Below are 24359 nucleotides of genomic sequence, written 5' to 3'. Positions count from 1 at the left end.
GCAGGACTCTGGCCTTTCATTACACAGTCTCCAGGAAGAGACCCACAATTTGGGAGGATCCAGGCTACAAAGTCCTGGAAATAAAGTGGTTCCTTTATCTTTATAGGTCATATACTTTAGTGATTATGAATGCATGTTACATTGGGAAAATATGGAAGTTCTTCAACTACTGTGGATCATAAGAAAGTTGCAGTAGAGTTTCAAGATGAATTCCCCATGTTAACTTTACAGTGATCAGTGATCATACGCATTCTTCCTGTTGCTTATGGCAGAATCCTTCATTTGAATAGTCAGTAACATCCCCTGCCCCTCCCAGAATGTGCAGATCCATCTGGGTACTGGACCTTTTGGCATTAGTTTTGACCACACCCTGGATGGTGAGACTCCTCCCTGGGTTAAGGCCACCATGGATGTTGGTCTCGTATGGGACATCCTGGAGGCATATAGAATTCCATAAGAATCACATCTTACTAAAAGTACCTTCTGTCTAATGCATACACAGTAGCAACCCAGTTCAGGTTACAACACGTGCTGACACTACAACACATTATTATATTGAAGGGATGCTTTTACATAGCGGGTTATATGGAGAAGGAGCTTGCACAGAAAAGTTGGAGAGGAGGCATTATTCAGTAAAATGTGTTAGCAGATGTTTTCTTATTATGCATTTATAATGGTTACTAAAAAATGACTGGAATGCTAAATTTAATTAAATTGGAGTGGCTGTTCTTGGGTTTCTACCAGAGAACAAAGCTGAAAGGGATTTTTCCAACACACACACCAGGAAATAAACAATCATGAGAGAAATGAGATGTGTGCACATGGACTAAATGAATGCGAGTCGTCGTGTACACAAGATTCCTTACCGGGACAAATCTGGGGCAACACTTGGAGGGTAAGTCTAAAAGAAAGACATTTCAAGTTGATAAGTAGGCCCCACACTAAATAATGGGGAACGATTCCCCCACATAACATGCTGTTGTCTGTAATTTTCCATTTGGATTGTTCTTTCTACGTCTTAAGTTTCATCGCAAAAATACAAAACATCCTACAGGCTGCTATCACTAAAACTGAAATATGAGATTAATTACAATTACATTTAGTCATTTAGCAGACGCTCTTATCCAGAGCATAAAAACCAAAGTGCATAAAAATGTTAAGCTAAGAGCAGAGTCAATACTAAATCATAAGCACCATAATCTGATAGTAGGAATCGTTACATAACATCATATTCTGTTAAGTGAGAGAGTATTGAATTGCCCCATGCAAAATTTACATAAATACAAATGAGTCTTCAGAAGACAGTGACAGTAATTGCAATGAGACCAACAATTGACATAAATACAGAGGAGTGTAGTGTTTCTACGGTTGGAACACAACCAATTCGATGACTGTCGGATTTTAAATGAACAAAATATGTTGGTTGGGTGACTAAAGTACATAATGTGTTATCATATGCAATGGGCGAATAGAGTATACAGACACATGACGCATACAGCAGCAGATCATCGTAAAGGGGTGTAGTGCTATTTTAAGAAGTACTGGAGCACCGGGGGGACGGTGTTTGCGGAAGAAGATGGGTGTCAGGCCTGGTTCTAGATTTCCCCAATTGGGGGGGCAATCATAGTTTTGGGGTGGGCAATTTTTATTCACCAGTGCATAATTTTCTTTTTACAGCATATCAAAAAATAAATAGTACAGCCTATAGGCCACCAATAGCCTATAACTTGACAGAAATGTAAGATATAAGGGGTGGCAGTATCTCAGATAGGGAATTGAATGGTTTCTGGTTCAAATCCCGCTTCATGTTGCATCCTACTGAGGGTGTTTGAACATGGCTTGTCTGCCAATGTTTGTTGATGATAGGTCATCTGCTACAGCCAATCATTTAGGTAGAAAAAATGTTGGAATGTCAATGTGTTATTACAGTTTTTCTCAATTACTTTGGCTTAACCTTCAAAAAGTGAGTTTTGCACTTGTTGTTTTGAAAATATTAAATATCATTAGCCAAAACAATTGAGAAAAACTGTAAATACCAGGCTACCTGAAGTAATTATAAGTAACTATTTATACATGAACTATGAACATCATGTGTCAATGCGGAGTGGGCACGGAAAATGCACTACTTGAACTCGGCACTTCATGTGAAGGCGCCGGACCCAGTGCCTTTGATTCTGGAGCAGCTGCCGCTGCATTAGCAGAAAGTTGTTTAATAGGAACCAGAAATCGCTGCTTGGCTGTTCGACTGTAACTATGCAGGATACAGAAGTCCTCCACGTAATTTAGCCAGGTAAGAAATTATTTAAATCAGATTTATAAAGCTTCTGATTCCTAAAGCTACCACTCTTTCAAGGCAGCAGTAGCTAACTAGCAAGGGGAACTGGCTAGCTAGCTAAGTAACCTATCCTAAGTCAGGGGCGATTCTAGGATCAAACCTTTAGGGGGGCTCAGCCCCTAATGAGAATGCGACATGCATACAGTGCCTTGCAAAAGTGTTCAACCCCCCCTGCTAAATCACTCATTTCACTGGATAACAATTAATACATTAATATTTTTCTATATATGATATTTTAATTTACAACAATAATACATTTAATGAATTACTAGTAGCCTAAATAACATGAGTTTTACACCACAAAATATTTTTTTAAGAAAATGAAAAATGGACTATGCTGTTTGCAAAAGTATTCAACCCCTTTCACTTTGGCAAACCTCAATTCAATTAGGTACACAATGTTACCTTCAGAAGAAACCTAATTAGTTGGGTGGTCTATTGTAGTGTATAATAATAATGGTTCGAATGCACTGTAAATATACCATAAAGCCCAATTCTATCAGAATAAGAAACATGTGACTACTTTAACTAAAATAATAAAGTGCATCAGTTAGCTCCTTCGCTGGCAACTGTGAAAGCAGACTAGCTCAGAAAGCAAACATTAGGCAATAATCTCTAGCGAACTACATCAGCTAATGTTATTTGACACTATTCACACCTTGGAATTATAACCAGACACTTTCTAAATAAGGAATAAAGAAGGACTGGTGGTGCAGTTCTATGGAATTAAACCACAACAGGGTGGTGTGATGTGGCCCCATGGCGAGGGCCAAGGGGCTGTTAACCACCCTGAAGTGAAATAATGGGGAAGGGAATAATGCACACCCCTCCACCCAATCAGCAACAAGTATTTAACCAAGCCGTGGTATAAACCTGTTTAAATAAAGCCATTTGAACCTGCAACTGTGTGTCTCCTCTCTACAGACAAGTTCACAAAATCTAACGTTAGAGGGCTAAAAATGATTTCAGAAAATAATAAGTTATTATTATTATTATTGTCATTGTTGTTATTTAGGGGTGCTGTGATGAAATTTAGGTGTCCTAAATAAGGTGTCACCAATGTCCTAAACCCCACCAGAAACACCCTTTATACTGCACAACACAAAACCAATAATAGTAAAACTATCAAAAAATAAATGTTCAATGCTTTTTTAATATGTCAATTTTAAATTACATATGAGAAAAATGTCGCCATGATCTAGTCTTCAATCAAGAGCCATGCACTGTAGAACTGTCAGTTAATTTCTCCGTCTCCAAGTTTTGTAGTGTCCATCCAACCAATCAGAAATCGGAACAGTATGAAATCGCTGAGCTAGCCAATGATATTGACACTAGGGGGGCAGAAAAAAGTGATTCGTCTACAGGATTCCAAATGAGCGTAACAGCTCTGACAGATATAGCCTACACATGCTTCTGGCCAGAAAATTTGGGTGGGCAATGCCCACCCCTGCCCACCTCTAAATCCGGCCATGACAAACATTATGTTAATTAGTTAGTCCCTCCAAGGTGAGATACATTGTGTGTAGGTATTGTAGGCTGTGGAGAGTCAAGAGTTGAGCTGAGGGGCATTTGTCTGTTGAAGATCTTTTTTTTTTGATAATTTCTAATACATGATGTACAACACTTAACTGGTACTTTTATAAACAGTGGCTAGGAATACAGTGCATATATATATAATGTACATAATGCGCTGTCTGGGCTGAAGATCGTGTCTTGAACCCTCAATCTTCAGAACAGCACTGCTGTGCTCTTACCTACTGAGCCACCATGTTAGTTTTGGTTTGACCATTGTAACTACAACCTCTGGAGGGAGGAGCTCATGAGCCAAACCATTGTTTTTTTGGAGAGTTGGCAGTCGGCAGTTGACCCTCCTTATCTATTTTTTCCTTTATTACGGATGGTGGGAGGGCTGTGGGGATGGAGGGCTACAGTGTGTGTGGGGGGGTGTTAGAGCTGGGAATTGAACCCCAGTCTCCCAGGGGAAAGGCTGGGATTTGGTGTGTGGGGGCTGGGAGCTGGCTGCCCTGTGAGGACCAGTATGTGGGAGCTGAGAGCTGGTTGCCTGGCTTTGAAATATCTAAGCCAAATTGATATAAAACATAATGGCTCAGTTTCCCAGACATGGATTAAGCCTAGTCCTAGACTAAAAACTTTTTTCAATTGAGATCTTCATTGAATTTTTCTTTTAGTCCAGGACTAAGCTTAATCCATGTCTGGGAAACTGGCCGAATGTGTTGCATGGGATTCTATTCTACCAATGATTTGTGAGAGACACTTTCACATGGGATAAAGTACCATGCCAGAGGGAACACAACCACTTAGCACATATAGGATTTGAAACTGTAACCCCACCACTTAGAAAAGCATGCAGGCTTAGAGACATATGTCTTAACCACTACACTAATAACCCACCCCAACAGAGAGTGTTTCTAAGAGCGACATTCAGGTCATCACATGTCCTCCTCTACAAAACAGGTGTGACATATCAATAGTGATTACTTTGGTGTCTCTACAATTCAAGTACCTACCCTTGATTATGAAATTGTTCACACCCCTTCACCTGTCTAGAAGTGTGATCACCTGTCTATCTGTGTATGAATTGATACTAGAAGCTGGATTGAAGTGACAGAAGATCAGAAACTTCAGAGAATCAAGGTAAGCTAAATCTAATATCTTATTTCTGCAAGCTTGAGTAAGCTAAGGACTTTTATGGTGGAAGGTGGACTATTTTAATGCAAGCATTTGTTTCTTGCTTTTTTTGTAGAAATGAACTACACAGCCTGGACAAACAATGACGTGTGCCAGTGGCTTGAACAGGAGGGTTTTGGTGATTTCACAAACGCCTTTTCTGGTGAGATGGTATAATGCTTTATCAATGTCCGCGTTGTCCTATTAAAACCAGAACACAAAAGAAATATCTAAGGCCGACACAGAGTGTTCATAATTTCCCAGCTAGGGTCCATTACTGATGATGCACAACAAATTTGGTTGAAACATCTGCTTTGGTTCCAAAGTGACAGGCATTTGAATTTTTTTTTCTGGTTCTGTTTTTCTGGCATAGCGCCCCCATGTGATCAAATTTCATGACATTTGGTGGGTACCCAATATTCCCCCTGGCAATAAAGTATACCAAATTTGGCATGACTGCAACCAAGCATTGCTGACATATGGCTCACTTCCTGTTTTGGTGTCTTCACCATGGAATTTCATTGGACAACACCGGCCATATTGTTTGCCCTAGCAAAATTCTTTGAATAACTTTTGGTCAGAACCCTCTGTAGATGATACATACCAGATTTGGTGGTGATAGGATCAACAATCTTGGACTAGTTCGCAAAAGTAGGTTTTTTGAAAAATTCAAAATGGCGGATAATCCAATATGGCGGACTTTAACAGCATATTCAAATTGAAATGACTCAAGGATTCAGGGGAAAAAGATCACAACCCTAGGACAAATGGTTCAAAAGTTATAAGCAAAAATGTACCTTGAAATTTGGCCTGTTGGTGGCGCTACAGAGATGGATGGATTGACCACAAATTTGATGCCTGGATACTTTGGACTGTCCTCTATCCATGTGCCAAATTTCATCAAAATCCACCAAGGGGTTCTATAGGTTGCCATAGACTCACATGGCAGAAAGTATAATAATAGTGAAAAATTCTAACAATTACAATAGGCACCTTGCACCTTCGGTGCTTGGTCCCTAATAAACTGAGCAATATACACAATGTTTTTATGTGCAGTGTTACTAAGAAGGCTGTAACTAGCTATTGGAAACACACAATCAGGACTGGGAGGCTGGTTACTGTAGACCCATATTTTTTGCTGCTAAGACAATTTTACATACAAACAATGCCAAACAGTTGAGGGTCATTCAAAATACAAAATAAATTACAACATTTCATTGAAAGAATTGCTGATACAATATTTAATTTAAATGATTGACACATTTTATCTTTTCTTGCCAATGTAATATTGGAATAAAATTAGACTGAGGGGTTGTAAGAGAATCCCACAGCAGGCATGGAGGCAATGAGGCTACTGTTTTGCTAGTCCAACAAGCCAGAACAGGTGTTTGTCAGGATTATGGAGGATTTCACCTTAATATTGGTCATATGCTCCTGTGTTCCTTATTCATCACTTTCCTTGTGGAACATTAAAAATTCTTTCTTTTTGGGTCAGCTCCTGGGAAAATTGTGTAAATTTCCAGTGTTCATTTTCCTCCAACTGCTTCTATTCCTCATTTGTAGCAATACCATTGAGAAACATACATTGCGGGCAACAGACCTCATTTTTACTATGTAATCATGAACAGTGGGTTTTCCTTACGTAGTTGTTCTCCGCACTTATAATATCAATGAAGTGTTAAAGGGGAATTAGACCATGACCTTCTCCTTAAGCAGCCCTTCCCCTCACTGTTTTCCTTACATTGAAAAATCACATTTACTGATGGTAAAAGAGGTTACATTATAGTTTTTCAGTTATGCATTGTCAGTGAAGTGTTACCTTTTGTTTTCAGTACACAGTATGGACTCATATTTCGACAGCTCACGATATCTGTTTGCATTGCTTTCCGGGAACTATCATGTAAATGAAGGATCAACTTCATAATTACTTAGTGACCATTTTGTCATGATACAGAGTAGGTTGTCACAGTATAAAACCAAAGTTTCACACTCTTAGTTCATCTGTTCTCAAAGCTTGATTAGTACACGACTGAAGGTCAAATTAACATGACAAACAACAGAAAAAGTGGTACTAACGTTAAAAAAAATGTTGTGGAATTCACTAAATCGGTATAATGAATGAAATTGCCCAATCACGGTTAGTATGCATATAATACATTTTCAATTGTGTGTAAAAAAGTTGAAAATCCAAGATGGCTGATATTTATTCAGCGATCAGGGGAGGTATACATTAATACTATTAAGTATTTCAGATTACTTTCAGTCCTTTTCAACCCCAGATCCCTTTCAGAATATGCAATCACGATTTCAGAACATCAGTCAAAAGACTGTACTGCTGTAATAATGATGATGTGCCTCATGACTTGTAAGTGGAATACCAGTAAAAATTACAGTGTATAATCTGTGTTTGAGAGGACAACAGATCCTAAAATGTGTACAGTGGATGCCAAAGACTCAAGTTTTGCAACAGACTCAATGCTCCGTAGTAGTAAAAGTTGAGACATAGTTTGTTATGGTCATTGTCGAAGAGATTTAGCAGAACTGAGTCTGCGCACCAAATCATTTGTTACACAGCGTGACAACAATAACACGACATGGCAAACCAAGCACAGAGCATGCAAAAAAGAGGTTCAGTCCTGCAATAAGTGTTACACTCTGTACCAAGAAAGCCATTCTGGCATCACAGATTCATATTAATATTTAATGCTGATGAACCACTGAAGTCAAGTATGCTGACACATTTATGATTATGGTGAACACAGTGCTGACCATCTTTTCTGACCATCTTTGCTGACCATCTTTTCTGCTGAACTGTATTCTTCATCTGGTATCATAAAACCAAGAGATCACATTCTCCCATGTAAAGAAAGAGACGTAATCACATGACTGAAGCTTTGTTTTATTGTCTTTCAAGGATGAAAACAAAAACTGTGTTTACAGAATGATAGCCACATGCAATACAAAAATATGAATTCTTACATGACATAAAAAACATGTATTGACCCATTCTAAAAAATGTACAATTTATGTTTCATAGTATTTTGTACATGAAAAAAAATATAAAGATCTGTACATCTGTAATAGGGCAGCAGTACCTATTTAAAAATGTTATGACGCATAGTATAATATAAAATGTTTATACAAATATTAAAAGGATCATGTTAGCTGTACATTAAATAAAACCATATTTATATATATTTATATATTATATAGCGTTGATAGTTTTTGATAAAACACCTCAATTACTGCAGTCTTTCACAGAATGAACCTCTATATTCACCCACACTCATACAGAAACACTAGCGCGCACACACGCACACAAACATGGGCACACAGATACACACAACAAGCGCAAAAAAAGAGGTTGTGTTTAAAGAATACATTTTTCAACACCATCGTGCCAAGTTGCTGTAATTTTTCTTTTTTTTTGCTTGATGCAAGAGAGCCTTTTCAGAGCTAAACACATACCTAACACACACGCGCGCACACACACACACACACACACACACGTGCACGCACACACACTAATTGAACAGTCTAATTTCTAAACCACTTCAAGATGAGAAGGCATCCTCATATCTCTTGTTTTGGCTCTTTCCTTTTGAATTTCTGACAGCAAGAGAACTCAACACACCATCTCACATTTTCGAAAAAAGAAAAAAAACACTGTCCCATTCCCAGTGGTTTAGCATAAACAGCAAAATGGAATGAACCATCCAAAAAGACAGCAATACAGGTTTTCTTGCGCCACCTTGTGACCTGGAAGAGTTGGACTTGATCTGCGGAGTAGCTTTTAAGTGTTTCTGCTCAGACTGACCCACTGTGACACTTTCTAGGCCCTCTCTAGGGTAGGCACTGCCACATTCATCCATTCAGTTTCTGCATCTGAAGTCCACTTCTTTTCAATTGTGGGTGAATCGTCAGAGCCGGACAGCGTACACAGTGAGGGACAAAACGTGTTCAAAACAGCCTAACGGAGGCCCCGACCAGATGTGATAGGTTTTTTTTTTATCATTTTAACATAGCAGTAATATCAATGCTGTGTGCAACACTGTGACCGAGCAATTACTTATTCCGTCTGCAGACCAAAAGAATAAACGAAACAAAATAAAACACAGCGAGTAAAGCTGAAGTCACTCAGTTTGAAGGCAGAAGAGAGACGAGCCTGGAGCAGCTGAATACGTCATTTCAAAGGCCGAAGCTTTGCATAAAGATCGCAAGGAAAGAGCGTGAGAGAGGATGGGGAGATATGGGGAGGTGGTGGGGGGATCCCGTGCAGAGTGACCCCAGTGGGACGTGGGCCCTCTGGCGCGGCGTTAGAAGCGCGACTCGGCAGCTCGGCACCGACAGGCAGGGGCCACACTTACAGCCGCCCGTTTTAGTGCCAGTAACCAAGAGCGGGAGAGAGAAAAACGAGCCGCTCGAAAGGTGAAGAAATAAAAGGACGAAGTTAAGAGCTTCAAGGGGAGGTAACCGGGGAGGGGTCTTCAAGTCGACTTCCATTGTCCTTGTCCCCCACGTACACACACATACATGTGTGCACACACCTGCCACCCAACGTCCCCCCCCTCCACAAAAGGTGAAACTAAACGGCGCAAAGGCGGAGGTCAGGTAGTGGATTAGTAGAAGCGGTGCCGGCATCGGGCGAAGCTGTTGCGCACAATTTTTTTTTTTTTTTCTTTTTCAAAGAGTTAAGGATTTTGGGAGCATGCAAGGCAGACCCAGGCGTTACTCATTGCGCTCTGCGTGTGTCCTGAGCTGACAGCTACAACCTACATCAGGAAGAGAGAGAAGAGGACACGGACAAAGAGAAAAACACAGAAGGAGAGGCAGAGGTTAGACCGTGTTAGTGAAGGCGTGAGAGCAGGTGACAGTGACAGTGACAGAGACTGAGCTGGAGAGAAGGCACCGCCAGACACCAGTTGAGAAGCTGTACCACAGTTAGCCAGGGAGTCTCTCACACACATATACACACACACACACACACACACACACACACACTCATGTACACACACAAGACAGGGCGATTGCCACAGATTATCAAAAACAAACATTCAATCAAGGCAAAAAACACACACACACGCACACACACAAAATAAGACACCCTGGTTCTCAGGTTCCTATTTCAATCGAGCCCCAAAATAGCGATCCCCTCCAGTAGCCTCGCAATCTGGCGTTTCAAACTGCTATCTGAGCTTTTTCGCCGTTACTGGAGCTCTGGCATGCTGTCACGCAGACTTTGCTGAGACAATGTGGGAGGGGGCAGCGATAGCGATACCCAGTTTCAGTTTTTTTTATAGTGTAATCAACAGGAGACAGATGGCGCCTTGGCTGCCAGCATGCATTAGGAGCAGCCTAGATCTTCTCAGCCGGGGCGGCGCGTCGGCGTATGCCAACCCTCACACCCGAAAGGTGGCTGGTTCCCTCACTGCGCTATTTGTTAATGAAGGGACAGTAGGTTCGGGCTCCCTGACAGCAGTGGTCCCGGAGGCAGTTGTGGTGCCAGCGTCTGATCACATGACACACAGGCGGGCAGTGGGACGGGGAGAAGCACAGGTTTGGGTGCGTGACGGAACACACGCAAGGGGAGGGAGGAAGGAGTACATGAGAGGGAGGATGAGGGGATGGCAGAGAGGGAGAGAGAGAGAGAGAGAGGAACAGTGGAATCGGAGTGGAGAGATGGGGTCCAGAGGAGGCGGGGCAAATCAGGAAGGACAGGATCATAGAGGAATGTCCCCGGTCATGGCATGGAACAGCACCCAGAGAGGAGGAGAGATGGGCAGGAGGTGAGAAACAAGGAGATGGGAAAATCACAACTGTGTCAAATACTGCTACACGTGTCACACAACAGGGGGAGTGGTCTGGGGGAGAGATTGAAAAGGAACCAGACAGCAGTATAAACCAGCAGATTTCAAAACAATGTATGGTTCACAGCAATCTAAAGTTAGATGCAACAACACTTAAAAGGTTGTCGCACTGTAAGAACAAAATATAAAATTAAACTTGTTTTCAAAACAAAGTATGGTTCACAGCAATCTAATGTTAAATGCTACAGCGAAAGTTAAAAAAAATCACATTAGTCCGTTTTTAACAAAACGTTTCCTCTTGCCTTGCCCTTGTCATAGATCGTGCTGGGAAAGGTTTTTAATTAGAGCTTGTGACAAACTATCTCACAGTGTCTGTAGTAATGCCAAGCACACACAACAACATGTATCATGGCCCAGAAAGCAAGCAAAAAAATCAACCCTCCACACAAAGTGACTTTAGGTAAATGGGTTCAGCCATCCTGGTGCAGGAGTGAAGGGAGCGGTCGCTTGTGGGGCGGGGGGAGGTGGGGGGCGTGTTTCAGAGAGCTTCTTCAGCTGACTCAGTACAGTACCCTCCACCGGCACTGTGTTTCTGTGTGGCTTGCATCTCGCACATGGGAGCAGCCACCCTGCTGTGCTTAGATGAACCATCCTCCCCTCCCGAATCCCTTCCCCTGGTGTCAGCACCCCTAAAAGTGACTGTGTGAGAGATGAGGGGCGGAGGGTGGTGGGGGGAGGGTGTAGGGGTGGGCAGGTGGGGTCGGAGGTCACGGTGGCAAGCCAGGCAAGACGAGTCCCATGCAGAACCGCCCTAGGATACGTACTCTGCAGACTTCCAGAAGTGGCCGGGGTGGGACAGTCTGCGGTTGAGCTTGGGCAGCTTCTCCAGCATCTCGGCCAGCTGGGTGAAGGTGGGCCGAGCTTGCCGGTCATACGCCCAACAGGCAGAGAGGATCTCCTGGAGGAGAGACACAGGGAACAGGGCCAAGATCATAGTCAATGAAACAACAAGTACACAAATGACGCAGGAGTCATTTACTGTCATTCATGCTCAAGTCTACATTTGACAGTTATTGCACACATGCTGCCATCATGTCTTGCACACAATTCCTTGTCAGTATGAGTCACAAACTTTGACTCTCATTTTCCACCAAAATCATTTTACTGCCCATGCCTGACCACTCCTGACCTCAGTTAAACTACCTCCTTGATCTTTCCACTCACCGTGACCTCCTTGCCCAGGCTGATCTCTGCCAGGACCTTCTTGATGCCCTCTCCACTGCCCACCTGCCAGATGGTGGCCTCCACAGGCTGGTTTGTAATGGGCCAGTCTCGTGCCTGAAGCTCGTACCAGATGGTGCTGCAGAGGACAAGCACAAATCCTGCAATCCGGCTTGTCCCGTGATTCGCCCTGGCTCTGCCTAATGTACATTCCCCCCGAAATGATCCTTCACCACTAGGGGTATGCGAAAACATCGTTTTTTTTGATTAATCATTTTCTGAAATTCGTCCGATTCGATATCGATCTGTAAAATTTCTGGATCGATCTTTTAGCGGGAATTACTTAGGGGCTCGAATGAAATAGGGACCTGAGAGCCAGGGTGTCTTATTTTGTGTGTGTGCAATTACTGTGGGAAGCATTGCCTTCACTACGTCTGGTTACGTCCACTATGTCCCGTTCTGCGATCGGGATTTTTAAACTTTATTATAACCTTATGGGACTACGGACGTATATGCAAACGGACGTTGTCCGAATGGACGTTAAGCAGCGCGTGACTGTACAAGCCTTTGGCCTTTTCTTTAGTGATTTTCACAATTTAGAGCTTTTTAAACACCTCTCCAAATATGGAAAGCTGCTATAGAGTATTTCATATCTCACTCTTATTGAATCGATATCGAATCGGAATTGAATCGAATCGGATTGAATCGAAACGTTAGCAAAAACTTTCATTCTAAACCATATTACAGTTCAAACTGTGTACGGCTCAGAATGTGTGAACTTAATTGGTAGCCCCTGATAGCAAACAATTTTCCACCATTACATTACATTATTGGTATTTAGCAGACGCTTTTTTCCAGAGCAACTTACATAGGTTAAAGGCTTTACATGCTATTCGTTTATCCCGCTGGACATTCACTGAGGCAATTGCAGGTTGAGTACCTTCCCCAAGGGTACAGCAGCGGGGAACTGAACCAGCCACCTTTCATTTACGAGCCCTGTTCCCTACCATTATGCTACACTGCTGCCCCCATCAGCTTGCAAAACAGGGAGATGTGAAAGGTGATGAGGGTGGGGGCACTGGTGTTGTGGCTCACCCAAAGGCGTAGACGTCTGCAGAGTAGGAGAAGGGCAGGCGATCCTCGTAGTTTCCTGGGCGCATCCGGCGCACAATCTCAGGGGCCAGGTAGCAGATCCAGCCATGCGGCAGCTTCAGCTCATTCTCCCGCCTACAGACACATGGACACGCCCACCCAGGGTCAGCACTGAACTGCCCCTGACCCGTGCGGACTGACTTGTTCATCTCTGCTCGTTAAAGGAGGCTGTAAAATCAGCCCGCTTTTTACCGAAGGGTCCGGCACACCATAGTTGTCCTTACCTCCCTTCCTGAACCACTCCAGAGATCCCAAAGAGCCCAAAATCTGCAATGACGACTTTGTTTGTGTCGTGAAACACGTTCTTTGACTTCAGATCCTTGTGCACTATGCCCTTAGCATGCAGATAGCCCATTCCCTGCAAGGGAAAGCCGAGGCAGTCACATATAAAGGCAAGACAGCAATGCACAGAGAGTAAACTCTCTGTAGCACTTAACATTCTGTATCAAAGGAGATCGTAATAACCAAGCAGCTACCTTTACGATTTCCTGAGCAATTTGCCTGGTCTTGTTGATGTCCAGCGTGTTTTTGGTATCTCTCACAACCGAGTATAGTGTCCGTCCTTTACAGAAACTGGAAAAATTCAAGGAAACGCGACGTAAACATGGCATGGGAAAACTTCAGTTGAACATGTAATAAATCATTGTCAAAAGACACATTCTGAAAGTAAAGAGAGGAACACAGCATCTAATTCATGGCTAACCGTAACCATGACCATGATGCTATGACCAAGTAAGGCAATTTTCAATAACGTCACACAGGATATAGAACTGTCAGTAAGTGACTGGGCACGATGCTAATGTGCGTGGTTATAGCTGTTATGCCGAGGGAGTGACTAAATCAGTGTGCAATCAGAGTGAATAGTCAGACAGGCAGGACTCACCTGGTGATGATGGCGAGGTGGGGAGGGGCCATGCAGGCTCCCATGAACAGCACCACGTTCTCGTGCCGAGTCTGCCGGTAGTTCATCACCTCCTTCTTGAAGAGCTTCAGGTGGTCCTGGTTGTTGCCGTCGATCTCTAGCAGCCGGATGGCCACCTCGCCGTGCCAGCGGCCCTTGTGCACCTTGCCCCAGCGGCCCTTGCCGATGAGCTCGCCCAGGTCCAGCTGCTCGAAGGGAATGTCCCACTCCTGCAGGTACACGCTGGTCTGGCTGGCCTTGCGCGAGATGGGGCCCTTCCAGTGGCTGCCCCGCGGGCTCGGCAGGTCATCCAGCTCGTCCCGGTCGCCCTCCCCGTCCGAACCCCCCTTCCCCTCAACCTCCCCCTCCCCTTCCTCCTCCTCCTCCTCTTCCTCCTCCCCTGCATCTTCGTCCTCTTCCACCTCCTCCTCTTCATCAACCTCCTAAAGGAAAAGCATACAGGCATCCAGTTACAGGATGATTGTCCCTGCTATCTATCTATTGGAAAGTCTTTAGTCATTTTGCTGTGCCTTCCAATATCTGATGGGTTAAAAATCAATGCTGGGCAAAATAACAATGGGGTCTCCTTTCTTCTCCTCCGTTTATCATTTTTCACCATTAACAAAACACCCCAGTGCAGCAGAAAGTAGAACACTTGTCCAGCCCCCGCAGGTGCACAAATGCTAAATGACATACAAGTAAAGTGAGGATTAATACAATAGAAGTAGCATTAGAGCTGTGGTTTAGTTTCTCAAGGTGACACACATGCTGCTTAGTACCACTCTTCTGCACATCTCCCAAGGGCTGCTGGGAACATACCTCAACATCACCATTGCCTGCCAGCAGTGACTTGGGGTCGTCCCCTGACGGCTCCGTCTCACTGCAGAGACAGAGGATTGAGAGAACCTCAGTAAATTCACTTCAGGGTTTGCGAGATCTGGATGGATCTATATAACAGCACTGTGTTACGAACTAACATGTAAGGAGCAGGCTGTGCTACAAGAAACGGCTGTGTATTAGAGACTTCTTCATCATAACTAATGCCTTTGCAAAGCTGTGACCCTGTGACTGACAGGAGCAGCGCTGACTTACACTGAGCCCTCCGTGCCTTCTGAGTGCAGAGAGGGGGAGCCAGGCACATCTGTATGAGGAAAAAAACATGAACATGAGTAACGTATGACATAAAAGAAAAGAGGTCAGGTTTTCCTCTGCCAAGCCATAATTCTTATGGGAAGGTATAGTCCCCTTGCCTGCTTTTTTTTCAAGGTTTTTGGTGCAGTTCTGGCTGAATTCAGTTGACACAAGACCGCATTCACAGGCAATGTAACTAGAGTGATGCAGCTCCAAATGTTACCCACCAGAGGGCAGGTACGTGCCATGCACACCAAACTCACAACATGCAACAAACCACAACAAAAGGCCCTCCGCACGGAGGCTCAGAGCCAAGCTTTGCACAAATACACGCTCTCTAACTCTCCACCTATGAAACACCATCCATTCACAGACTTGTGCAATCACTCGCCGACATCAAGGGCACACTGGAGAGAGACAGCGGGAGGTACGAGCAGGGCGGATGTGGGAATCACAACGGTCAGGGAGTGATGTTAACTCACCGGGGAAGATAAACTGCTGTCTATGCTGAAAGTAGCAGGCAGCTTATGAGTAGAAGGGGAGGGGGAAGGAAGTCAACAAGCACGGAGGAGAGGAGAGAGAGACATTGGGTTAGAAAAGCCATTTCACCCGCTGCACCTCCGCGCCACTCCGCCACCAATGAACCAATGGAAAGGTATTCTGAGGACGGAACCCGCGCGTCTGTGGGTTTTAGTATGGGCTTCTGGCGTCCGCTGTCGTCGGGGGGCTCACCTGGGAAGTGGAAGCGGTTGTCCCGGGGGCCCTTGGGCGACGGGTTGGGGGGCGGCGTGGCGCTGGGGGGGTTGCTCTGCTGGAACGGGGCGGGTGATGAGGGCGTGGAGGAGGTGGTGGAGGAAGGGTTACTGCTGGAGTCCAGCTGGTTCAGTACCGGGGGGTGCTCCTAAGAGGGAAACAGAGTGTGACCTTGATCATAGAAACAGGGATGCAAACTGACCGTGATCAGAAGACAACAAACAAAAACAAAGACACTACCCCCATATCAGCTTAACAAAGACGCAAACTTGACTGTCCAAAAGATATGTCCAAAGACACACAAACAAAAGCGGACAGTAACTACAAACATTGGGTGAAGCGATCACCATGAACACAGAAAGAGGAATATAATCTATTCACACTGATGCACATCAGGCACTACAGAATCAGACAAACTCCAGCAAGGAAACAGTTCATACACGAGTATTGTTTGCACAGCTGTGCCGGCCTCACCTTTTTGGTTATTGCCTTTGGTAACGTGCCGAACTGCGGCGCCTCGGCAGGCCGGTCCACGGGGTTGTTGATGTCCGAGGGTACAGACTCGGTCCTTCTGATTTTTGCAACTGGAGACATAATTTGCAGACAACCGCATGAGCAGGCATTGGGGCTCATAGTTATTGTTAACACAGCTTAGCAAAGAGGATAAGAACTGTTGGTGTAACGGGGCTTACTTGGGAGGAAAGATATTCTGCAGGAAGGGGCTTCTTTCGTACATTTGTTATGGCACTTTAGCCTGGAGCGAGAAATTCACCAATTAGCACATGAAACCGTAGAATTGACAAATGCAGTATCCAATTGTGGGGCGCCTTTTGAAGAAGGCTCCACCCTCTCACCTGCAGTGTTTGCATTTCACCCCAAACATCATGTTCTTCTGACACACCTGACACGTCTGTGAGAGCCAGGATTTGGTCGAAAACCTTAAAAAGAAGTCAAAAGGAGCATTTGTTGAAAAAACGCTGGAGCAGGAGGATCAAGGGCTGATGGGATCTGTGAGAGAAGCTTACTCTCAGGTGAGACAGAGAGGGACAGCTAGCTGTGGCCTACCTGTGTGTGACGGCTAGGCCGATGTCCCGCCTCATCGTCTGCGGAGAGCTCCGATGCACTGCAAGATTATCTTGAGGAAGAGAAAGAGAGAGTAAGGGGGGGGGGGGGGTTGTGAGAGTGAAGGAGTGGAAGAACACCTACCAATGAAAGCAGCGAGAGACCCGAACACTCACCCATACTTAGACTCTGGATTTGACAGAATGTAGTCAGCAAGTTCGGATTAAATTCACAGTTAACATTTGGATTTGCAAATACATATGAAAAACAAGAATGTAGGCTAAAAAATTATGTAGAGTAAGAGGAAAAAATATTCATTGACATTCAAAGTTTATTCAGGCAAATGCAGCGACAGAACTGAATTTCAGCACCGATGTGTCCAAAAATGACATTTGTTTTGAATTACAGCAGCGCAGTAGCGCTGTCTGTTCTCCATACAATGTGCCTTCAACTGAAGCTATTCCCCTAACAGCCAGTGTGACTAGGTTGAGACTGCTAATGTTTGAAAGTATGCGATGATGTCAGAGTGACCTCTAGAGAGGGGAGGCCGGGGTTATAGCGTGGTTTTACAGTTTGGAAGATTAAGTCAGAAAACTTTCCCACACTACGTGTGGCCAAGGCTGCCTGCCATTCCACTACACTGACACCAACATTCCTTCTGACCACATCATCCCTGAGCACCAGCAGTACGGTACTCCTACTGAAGACCTGCCTAAAGAGGCCTTCTGTATATCATACCTACAGCTTTATTTGAAGAGGTCCAGTGTAGACTGCATGTACCACTTTATCTAAAGAGATCTACTGTTGACTCAACCTATTCTAGTGTAGAGCACTTTAGTTTTATAGTAGGGTATATTGCTCTTCGGGTCGTCTCTTGTGACATTATTGAAGCACGTGTGCACTAGTCATCCCAGCACTGTGTAAGGGGCCGACAAATGTTTGAGCACGGTCAGCCCTGTCCTGTATGCACCATCTTCCACGTAACTTAATCAGACGTACTTTGTACTCATTCTTTGTTGGTCGCTCTGGATAACAGCCCCTGCCAAATGAGTAAATGTTAAGTGTAAATGTTAACATATCTCTTTAAATAAAGAGGTCTAACGAAGGAGTCTGTGTGTACAGTACAGCAGTCTGTGTGACTGCATACAGAGAACTACTGCAGACTGGCCCTTTACTTAACAGGACTACTGTTGACAGTAGCTACTCCTTTACCGAAAAGAGGTTTACTGCAGACTCTGCCTGCCCGTTTATCTGCAGAGGAGCATTACGAAATTTGACTGCTCCTTTACATAAAGAGAATTAACACATACTGTGTCTCTGCTTTCACCTAAGGCTCCCATGTATGGCCCAGCACCCCACAGAGTTACTGAATTACCAAGGCCGTTATCCATTTACTGGCGTAACAAACACACTTGTGTGGGGTTTTTACAAAAGAGAAGGGGAATTCCACCTGGACCTTTAACCCTGTAAACAAAGTGAGAGTACAAACAAAGGGAGAGGACTGTATGTGAGGGCCGTGTGCTGTGTGTGTGTGTGTGTGTGTGTGTATGCTGGGTAGAGGGACTCACTCTTGAGGCTGCTGTGCTCCTCCAGCAGGGTGGGGGTGCCCGGCAGCGTGTAGGGGGCAGTGGCGGGGGTCTGGGCTGCCCCGGGGGTGCGGGCGGAGAGCAGTGGCGAGCGCGAGGGCGAGTCCTCGCACCCGTTCCCGCTGCCATTGATGTGCACGTTCAGGAACAGCTTGTTCTTCTTCGCGCACCTGCAAGTGAGGGAGGGTGAGCAAGGTTAGCACCTTAGCGCCTCATCCACCCGCAGTCAACCGCAGTCCTCTTCCTCCTTACGGTTTCAACGCATAAGCTAAGATAGGGTACGACGGCGGCACACCGGGCTAACAATTAACAATCCACAAAGGTGCCAGACAGGATTGCAGAAATCTTTCAGGTGAAACGTATCAGGGAAACAGAGCGAAAGTGTTAGCGCCTCAAGTTAGTTTCAGCTTGGAAGAATCCCGCCCTTTCTCAGTTCAGAGAAACTCTCCCGCGAAAGATGCAAATACGGAGGGTGGCTGAAGCCCATGGGCAGCGGTGCTGCCGGTGAGGGGAAGAGTCGGGGAGACAGCAAGTCTCAGCACAGGGAGGCCTGCGCCACGCCCGCCTGCGGCCTGAGGGCTGAGAGAGATCTTCTCCCTCTGGCAGGTGGTCAAGAATGCGGTCTGCCAGCCCAGCCCTCCCTGGCCCCGGCGCCTGGCCGCATCTCACTCCCGCTACGGCTCTGGCCCTGGACGCACCTTACTGCACACCGCAGCGCATTTCAATAACCGCAATGACTGTGAAACTGCACTGCCGAGGGCGGCAAGGGGCACATTTCCGCGAACGGCTGCCCCGGGGTGATGGCACAAGCCCGTTCCTGGTAGAGTGGTACGTCAAACACGGAGTGCGCTCGGAGGGGAGGAGGGACCTGTCCTCACATGAAAGGCAAGCCGAGGTGCCTCCTGTTTCACAATGACATAGAATAATCCGGAAGGATTAGGCCTCGGTGCGCACCACAAAGACAGACAGGACGCGATATTCTGAGGCAGCGCGAGCCTTGTTATACTCGTGCCTTCAACAGCTATGACCTCATACTTCTGTAATTGCCGCGCTGTTGCTACGCCCCTGAACTGGACTGACACGATCTGCGCAGAGGTGGGGCACGTGGCCGGGACCTACTTGTTGATGGGCGGCTCCTCGATGCGGTTGCCCAGCTGCGACTCGTGGCTCTTGCTGCGGGTGAGGGTGATGTTGGGGAGCAGGTGCAGCACTTTCCTGGAGGGAGGCGGCGGCGTGCAGGGCGGCTTCAGCCTGTGGCGTCTCTTGGAGGGCGGGGTGATGGGGGGCGTGGCGGCATGGCCGGGGATCCGGCCGGGCCGTGGGGAGGGGGGGAAGGGGTCGGACAGGCCTTCGCCGTAGAAGCATGGCCCCCCATCGGAGGAGGGTGCGGCCGACGTGGACACGGAGCGTGGATGGGTGCAGGGATTGCAGGGGGTGGAGGGGGCGGAGGGAGTGCCGAGGGGGCGGGCCAGGGGGGAGGGGCTGTGGGACCGCAGCGGCCCTCCAGGGCAGGACAGCTGGTCCACGGGGGCCAAGGTGCCGCTGTCTCGTCGGGTGGGCTCCGAAATCCAAGGCACCCCGTCGTCTCTCAGCTCCCCTCCTATGGGACAAATGAAATCATGAGCTCCACCCTCTCCTTCAGAACCCTGTGCCGAACATGTCCAAAGCAATTTCTAACAGGTTTATTTGTTACATTGAACACAAAAACCTTTCAGAATTTTCAACATTTACGACCCGCCACTCGTGAAGACCCCGTTCCCCCACCCTTCCAATAGGGGGTGGCAGTGTGGGCTGTGACCCACCTGATTCAGTAGCGCTCTTCAGGCAGGAGAGGGCAGCGGTGAGCCGGGAGCACTCCTCTGTGCTGGAACCCAGTCTTCTCATTGTTTCCCGCACCTGAGAGCCAGACATCTGCAGCAGGGCGTCCAGGGACAGCTTCACCGGCACCGCCTGCACAAAGACGGTGAGATCCTCAGGGTAAGAACACAAGCAGGCAACACCGCAGACACACACACACACACAAGCACAGCGCAGACATGCACAGACGCACACTGAAACATACTGAAACACTGACGCGCCCCCAGCCAAGAGAATAGTCATCGCTACCCACAGTCATCGCTATGCCCAGCATGGCAGCCTGTAATGGGTCCTCAGTAAAAGGACCCAGCTTTTGGCATATCAGCCAGTACGCTGTAAATGGGTCAATGACATTTTTCAGACCAGGGACCTTCCTGCAGGCATTGAGTGGAGAGCCCTGCGTGTTGCCTCTGCAGCTGTCTGGCAGTAAGCCTGCCCTGTTCAGCAGTTCAACCCTGCGTGCTGTTGGAAGAAAGCTCCAGCTCCAGCCTTGATCCGACCCTCTTGAACCACCTCCATAGGGTTCAAAAGGGCTTCATAGAGCGAGTATCATCAACAGCACCCCTCTCCTCTCTAGTGTCATATAGGCTCTAAACAGGGGGTGAACTGTGGTGGGACTTCGTGAACAGAATGCTACAAGTTCCCTTAAAGAGCCACAGGAATGAATACTCGATGCAGTTATGCCAATGCGGTAAATCTCACAAGAGACAAGAAAATGAACATCCGCGGCAGAGACAAGCCAAAATTCACCAACCTTGGAATCCGAACCGCACTCTCCCTTTCTCTCTCCCTGCTGGGAAAAGCAGAAGCTAGTCCGCCGGATCCTCCATACAGCCGCACTCTAATTACAACCGTTTAGCAGCAGAGCCATGAGAAAACAAGGTGACAAAGTCCAGCGGCCCCTCCCACTCCCCGGCCCCCGTCCCGTCCGGGGCCTGCCCAGCTGAGCGGAGCGGGGAGGAACACACAGCAGCTCTCAAACAATGCCGTCTCTGACAGGCCGAAAATAGATTTCTTCAGTTTATCATTAAGGGGAGGTTAGGTGTTGCCGTGTCTGTGTCACTGGGTAACGCTTCCTGGAATTGGGACTGCAGATTCTGCAGTGGGAGGGGGGGAGGTGGGAGTGAACAGGCATTCCACCCCCCCCCCACCCCCCCCGTCTCTCTGAAAGCATTCCAGGCCCTCTCATCTCCCCGGCGCCCCCCCCAGCGCTGAGGCCACTGTCTCGGCACGGCATTGTTTTTGCCCTGAATGTGCCGGGCCCAAGCGAACAAAGGCGCGCGGCCCGGGTATTCAGCCTGGCCAGTCACCCGGAGGCTCGGATGTCTGGGTCAGTAACCGGGAGCAGCAGCGGGGAGGCCGGGTCACAGCCGCCGGAGGCACGGCTGGAAGGGTGACACAACGGCACAGCTGTGTGACCAAAGAGGCGACCACAGACTGAAGACGATGGGGAAAAGAACCACTCCCTCATCCAGGTGCACTGAGGTTTGGGGGGGCCCCGGGTGGCTCTGGTGGCCTGCCTCCAAACCATGCAGTTAGGGTGGTACCACTGATCTCATTAACTCCCCCCACCCCCTCCACCAACACCACCCTTCTTCCCCTCAGCTCAAGGAAGCGGCCTTGTACTCTTTGACCTCCTTCTCTTTGTGTCTGCCAAAAATAGAATCCCAAGTCAAATACGCAACGCCATACCAATGGGCTTACTGGTAGGGGGCGTGGTTTCCAATTCATCCTGTGGCATCACTTCCACCCAGAGACAAAAAAATTTCCTGCCAGCCTCAACACTCTCAGCTGGGTTAAGATGGCTGGTGAAATATCAAAAACTTATTTTTTCAACATATTGTCAATAATGTTCCTCTTTTATGATGTTTGATCTTGTGTTGCATTAGGTCACTTTAAAGAAAGCATAACAAAAACAGTTGAGACATCATGTGTGCTTGGGGAGGCATAGGGGTTGTAGGCAGGGCGATACGATCTGATGGGAGCATGACAATCCAAACTGACTAACACTCATACTGTATTGGAAACAGGTATGGGGTACAGCCATGCAAACATAAAGAGTTGAATCCCATCGTCTAGCTTCTTCATGGCACAGAAGTTCGCAGAACTACAGTCTTTCCTGGACCACAATGCACAACAACCCTGGAATACACTGCTCAGTTTTCCCATCAGGAAGTCGGTCGCAGCAGCTTTCACGTGAAACGTTATTAACAGTAATGATGGCTCCTACCTGAAGGCACTAACTGCGCTCCTGGTGCCACATCACAAACACGACAGTGAGATGTGTGAAATCTGCTTTCTGCGACTCGAGCACAACGGAGTTATCTGCGAGCAGCGTGAGTATGGGCGCTATATTTAATGCAAAGCGAGCGATCAGATGGCCGCCTAGGCTAAAATAGTCAGAAGTCACGTGGTGCAGTAAGCAAAGGCTGCGTACACACGCACGCACTACAGCACATGCACACACGATGTGCACTACCAACAGCAATACCCTGAGAGCAGAGAGTGCTTAACGCTGCAGTCTGTCTTCCACAGCTGGGAGTAGGGAGCCCTGTTCTTGGATGGTCGAAGGACAATCCTGGTAAATTTCTGCATCTCTAAATCAAGCTCCAAATACCCTAGGCATGTGACCATTTAGCTCAATTGAGCATGACAGTTGATCCAATTACGTACTTAAGTGTTTGTCTGACTGGGTGGAGCAAAAACCCGAGGTCACCACAGCACTTTCGGATAACGAACTGGACTGGTGTCGCCAAACCTCCAGACCCCTGCTCCGTGTACACCGACTGCCTCACGGTGAATGTAATATTGAACGCCCGAAGCCTGCTTAGCAAATCAAATCATGTATTAATAACTGTTCTGTAGTTCAACTGGACGCAAATCGCAGGAGTACTAAGTGTCAACGACACATGCTGTATCAAGCCTCGTCTGTTTCTGCTTCAAACGGAGGGACTTTATCGGTGTGTGTAGACAGGCTTGCAACACAGAGTGAGTAAGCCCAGACAGGTGTCAGACAGGGAGAGGGAATGCTGACTCTCACTTTTAAACCTTGGTGCAGTCTCAAAATCTCCGCCCTCTGTCTCCAAGCCTTCAGAGCTCTTTCCAGGCTGATTCTGGGTGCCGATTGGACAGCGTGACTGACTGTTAAATCAAGTACATGAAGAGAGGCTAGAGTGAAAAACTACTACTACTGTGTGCGCGTGTGTAACTGCAAAAGGGGAGATGACAGAAGCATGTCAGCCCGGAACTGTCAGCGTTAATGACTAACGCATACCAATACTCGCAGGGGTAGCGTCTAGTCATGCCCTGACCAGCAGTTTGCGCTGACGTTATGCTGCCTGAAGGGTGAGGTGAGCAAATGACTACAATGAGAGAGGGAGGAAGGGAGGGAGAGAGAGAGAGAAAGAGAGAGAGAGAGAGAGCAAATGAACACAAACAGCTTGGATGGTCACAGCGCGCCCTCATTCCCATCCACTCCCAACACTGACGAGCGGGAAAACCCCTCGAGTAAACAAACAAACAGAGGCCCGGCAGGTCGCCACACGGCATTGTGGGATTAGACATCTCTCGTCCACTGCGTGGGTGGGGGCCAACTGCAGGCAGACCCAGAGCAGACGTCAGCGCGCAGCGGTGACAGTATCAGATACGCGCTAACTGTAAACAGCTGTGCCAGCGGGACTGCAGAATGGGCTTGGTGCTCCCCAGAGGGAAAGGGGAAAACTTTGCCACAACTGTTTTTCTCTCACGTCTCCTCCCTTCATGTTTAAAACCCAGAGAGGTGCATAAAAAATAGCCTAACGTCTTAAGCCAACAAAGAGGTCAATTTTTTTTTGTTTAAGCAATAAGCAGAATAGACGCCTTCAAGT

The 24359-nt window shown here is 46.8% G+C and overlaps 1 protein-coding gene across 3 annotated transcripts in view; it reads right to left on the bottom strand.

The window, feature by feature from the left end:
• Nucleotides 1–8200: 8200 nt before the first annotated feature.
• The window catches only part of LOC118775423 (kinase suppressor of Ras 1-like), a 40589-nt gene continuing 24430 nt past the window's right edge, over nt 8201–24359 (bottom strand). Inside the window, exons 3-20 of one of the 3 annotated variants that reach the window (XM_036525333.1) lie at nt 20439–20586; nt 19756–20236; nt 18619–18806; nt 17054–17123; nt 16843–16926; nt 16681–16742; nt 16463–16572; nt 15968–16136; nt 15718–15759; nt 15197–15245; nt 14924–14984; nt 14087–14547; nt 13680–13776; nt 13428–13561; nt 13147–13278; nt 12055–12190; nt 11655–11788; nt 8201–9795 (exon numbers count right to left, since the gene is read on the bottom strand). In XM_036525333.1, coding sequence (XP_036381226.1) covers nt 9789–9795; nt 11655–11788; nt 12055–12190; nt 13147–13278; nt 13428–13561; nt 13680–13776; nt 14087–14547; nt 14924–14984; nt 15197–15245; nt 15718–15759; nt 15968–16136; nt 16463–16572; nt 16681–16742; nt 16843–16926; nt 17054–17123; nt 18619–18806; nt 19756–20236; nt 20439–20586 — 2565 coding nt within the window. In that variant the 3' untranslated portion in view covers nt 8201–9788. Of the gene's footprint in view, nt 11789–12054; nt 12191–13146; nt 13279–13427; nt 13562–13679; nt 13777–14086; nt 14548–14923; nt 14985–15196; nt 15246–15717; nt 15760–15967; nt 16137–16462; nt 16573–16680; nt 16743–16842; nt 16927–17053; nt 17124–18618; nt 18807–19755; nt 20237–20438; nt 20587–24359 lie in introns of all 3 variants that reach the window. The other 2 variants (XM_036525332.1, XM_036525335.1) reach the window with 2 other exon arrangements.

The sequence above is a fragment of the Megalops cyprinoides genome, chromosome 3, assembly GCF_013368585.1.
Source record: "Megalops cyprinoides isolate fMegCyp1 chromosome 3, fMegCyp1.pri, whole genome shotgun sequence".
In the NCBI taxonomy this organism is placed as follows: Eukaryota; Metazoa; Chordata; class Actinopteri; order Elopiformes; family Megalopidae; genus Megalops; species Megalops cyprinoides.
This window is presented reverse-complemented; position numbering and strand designations above follow the sequence as displayed.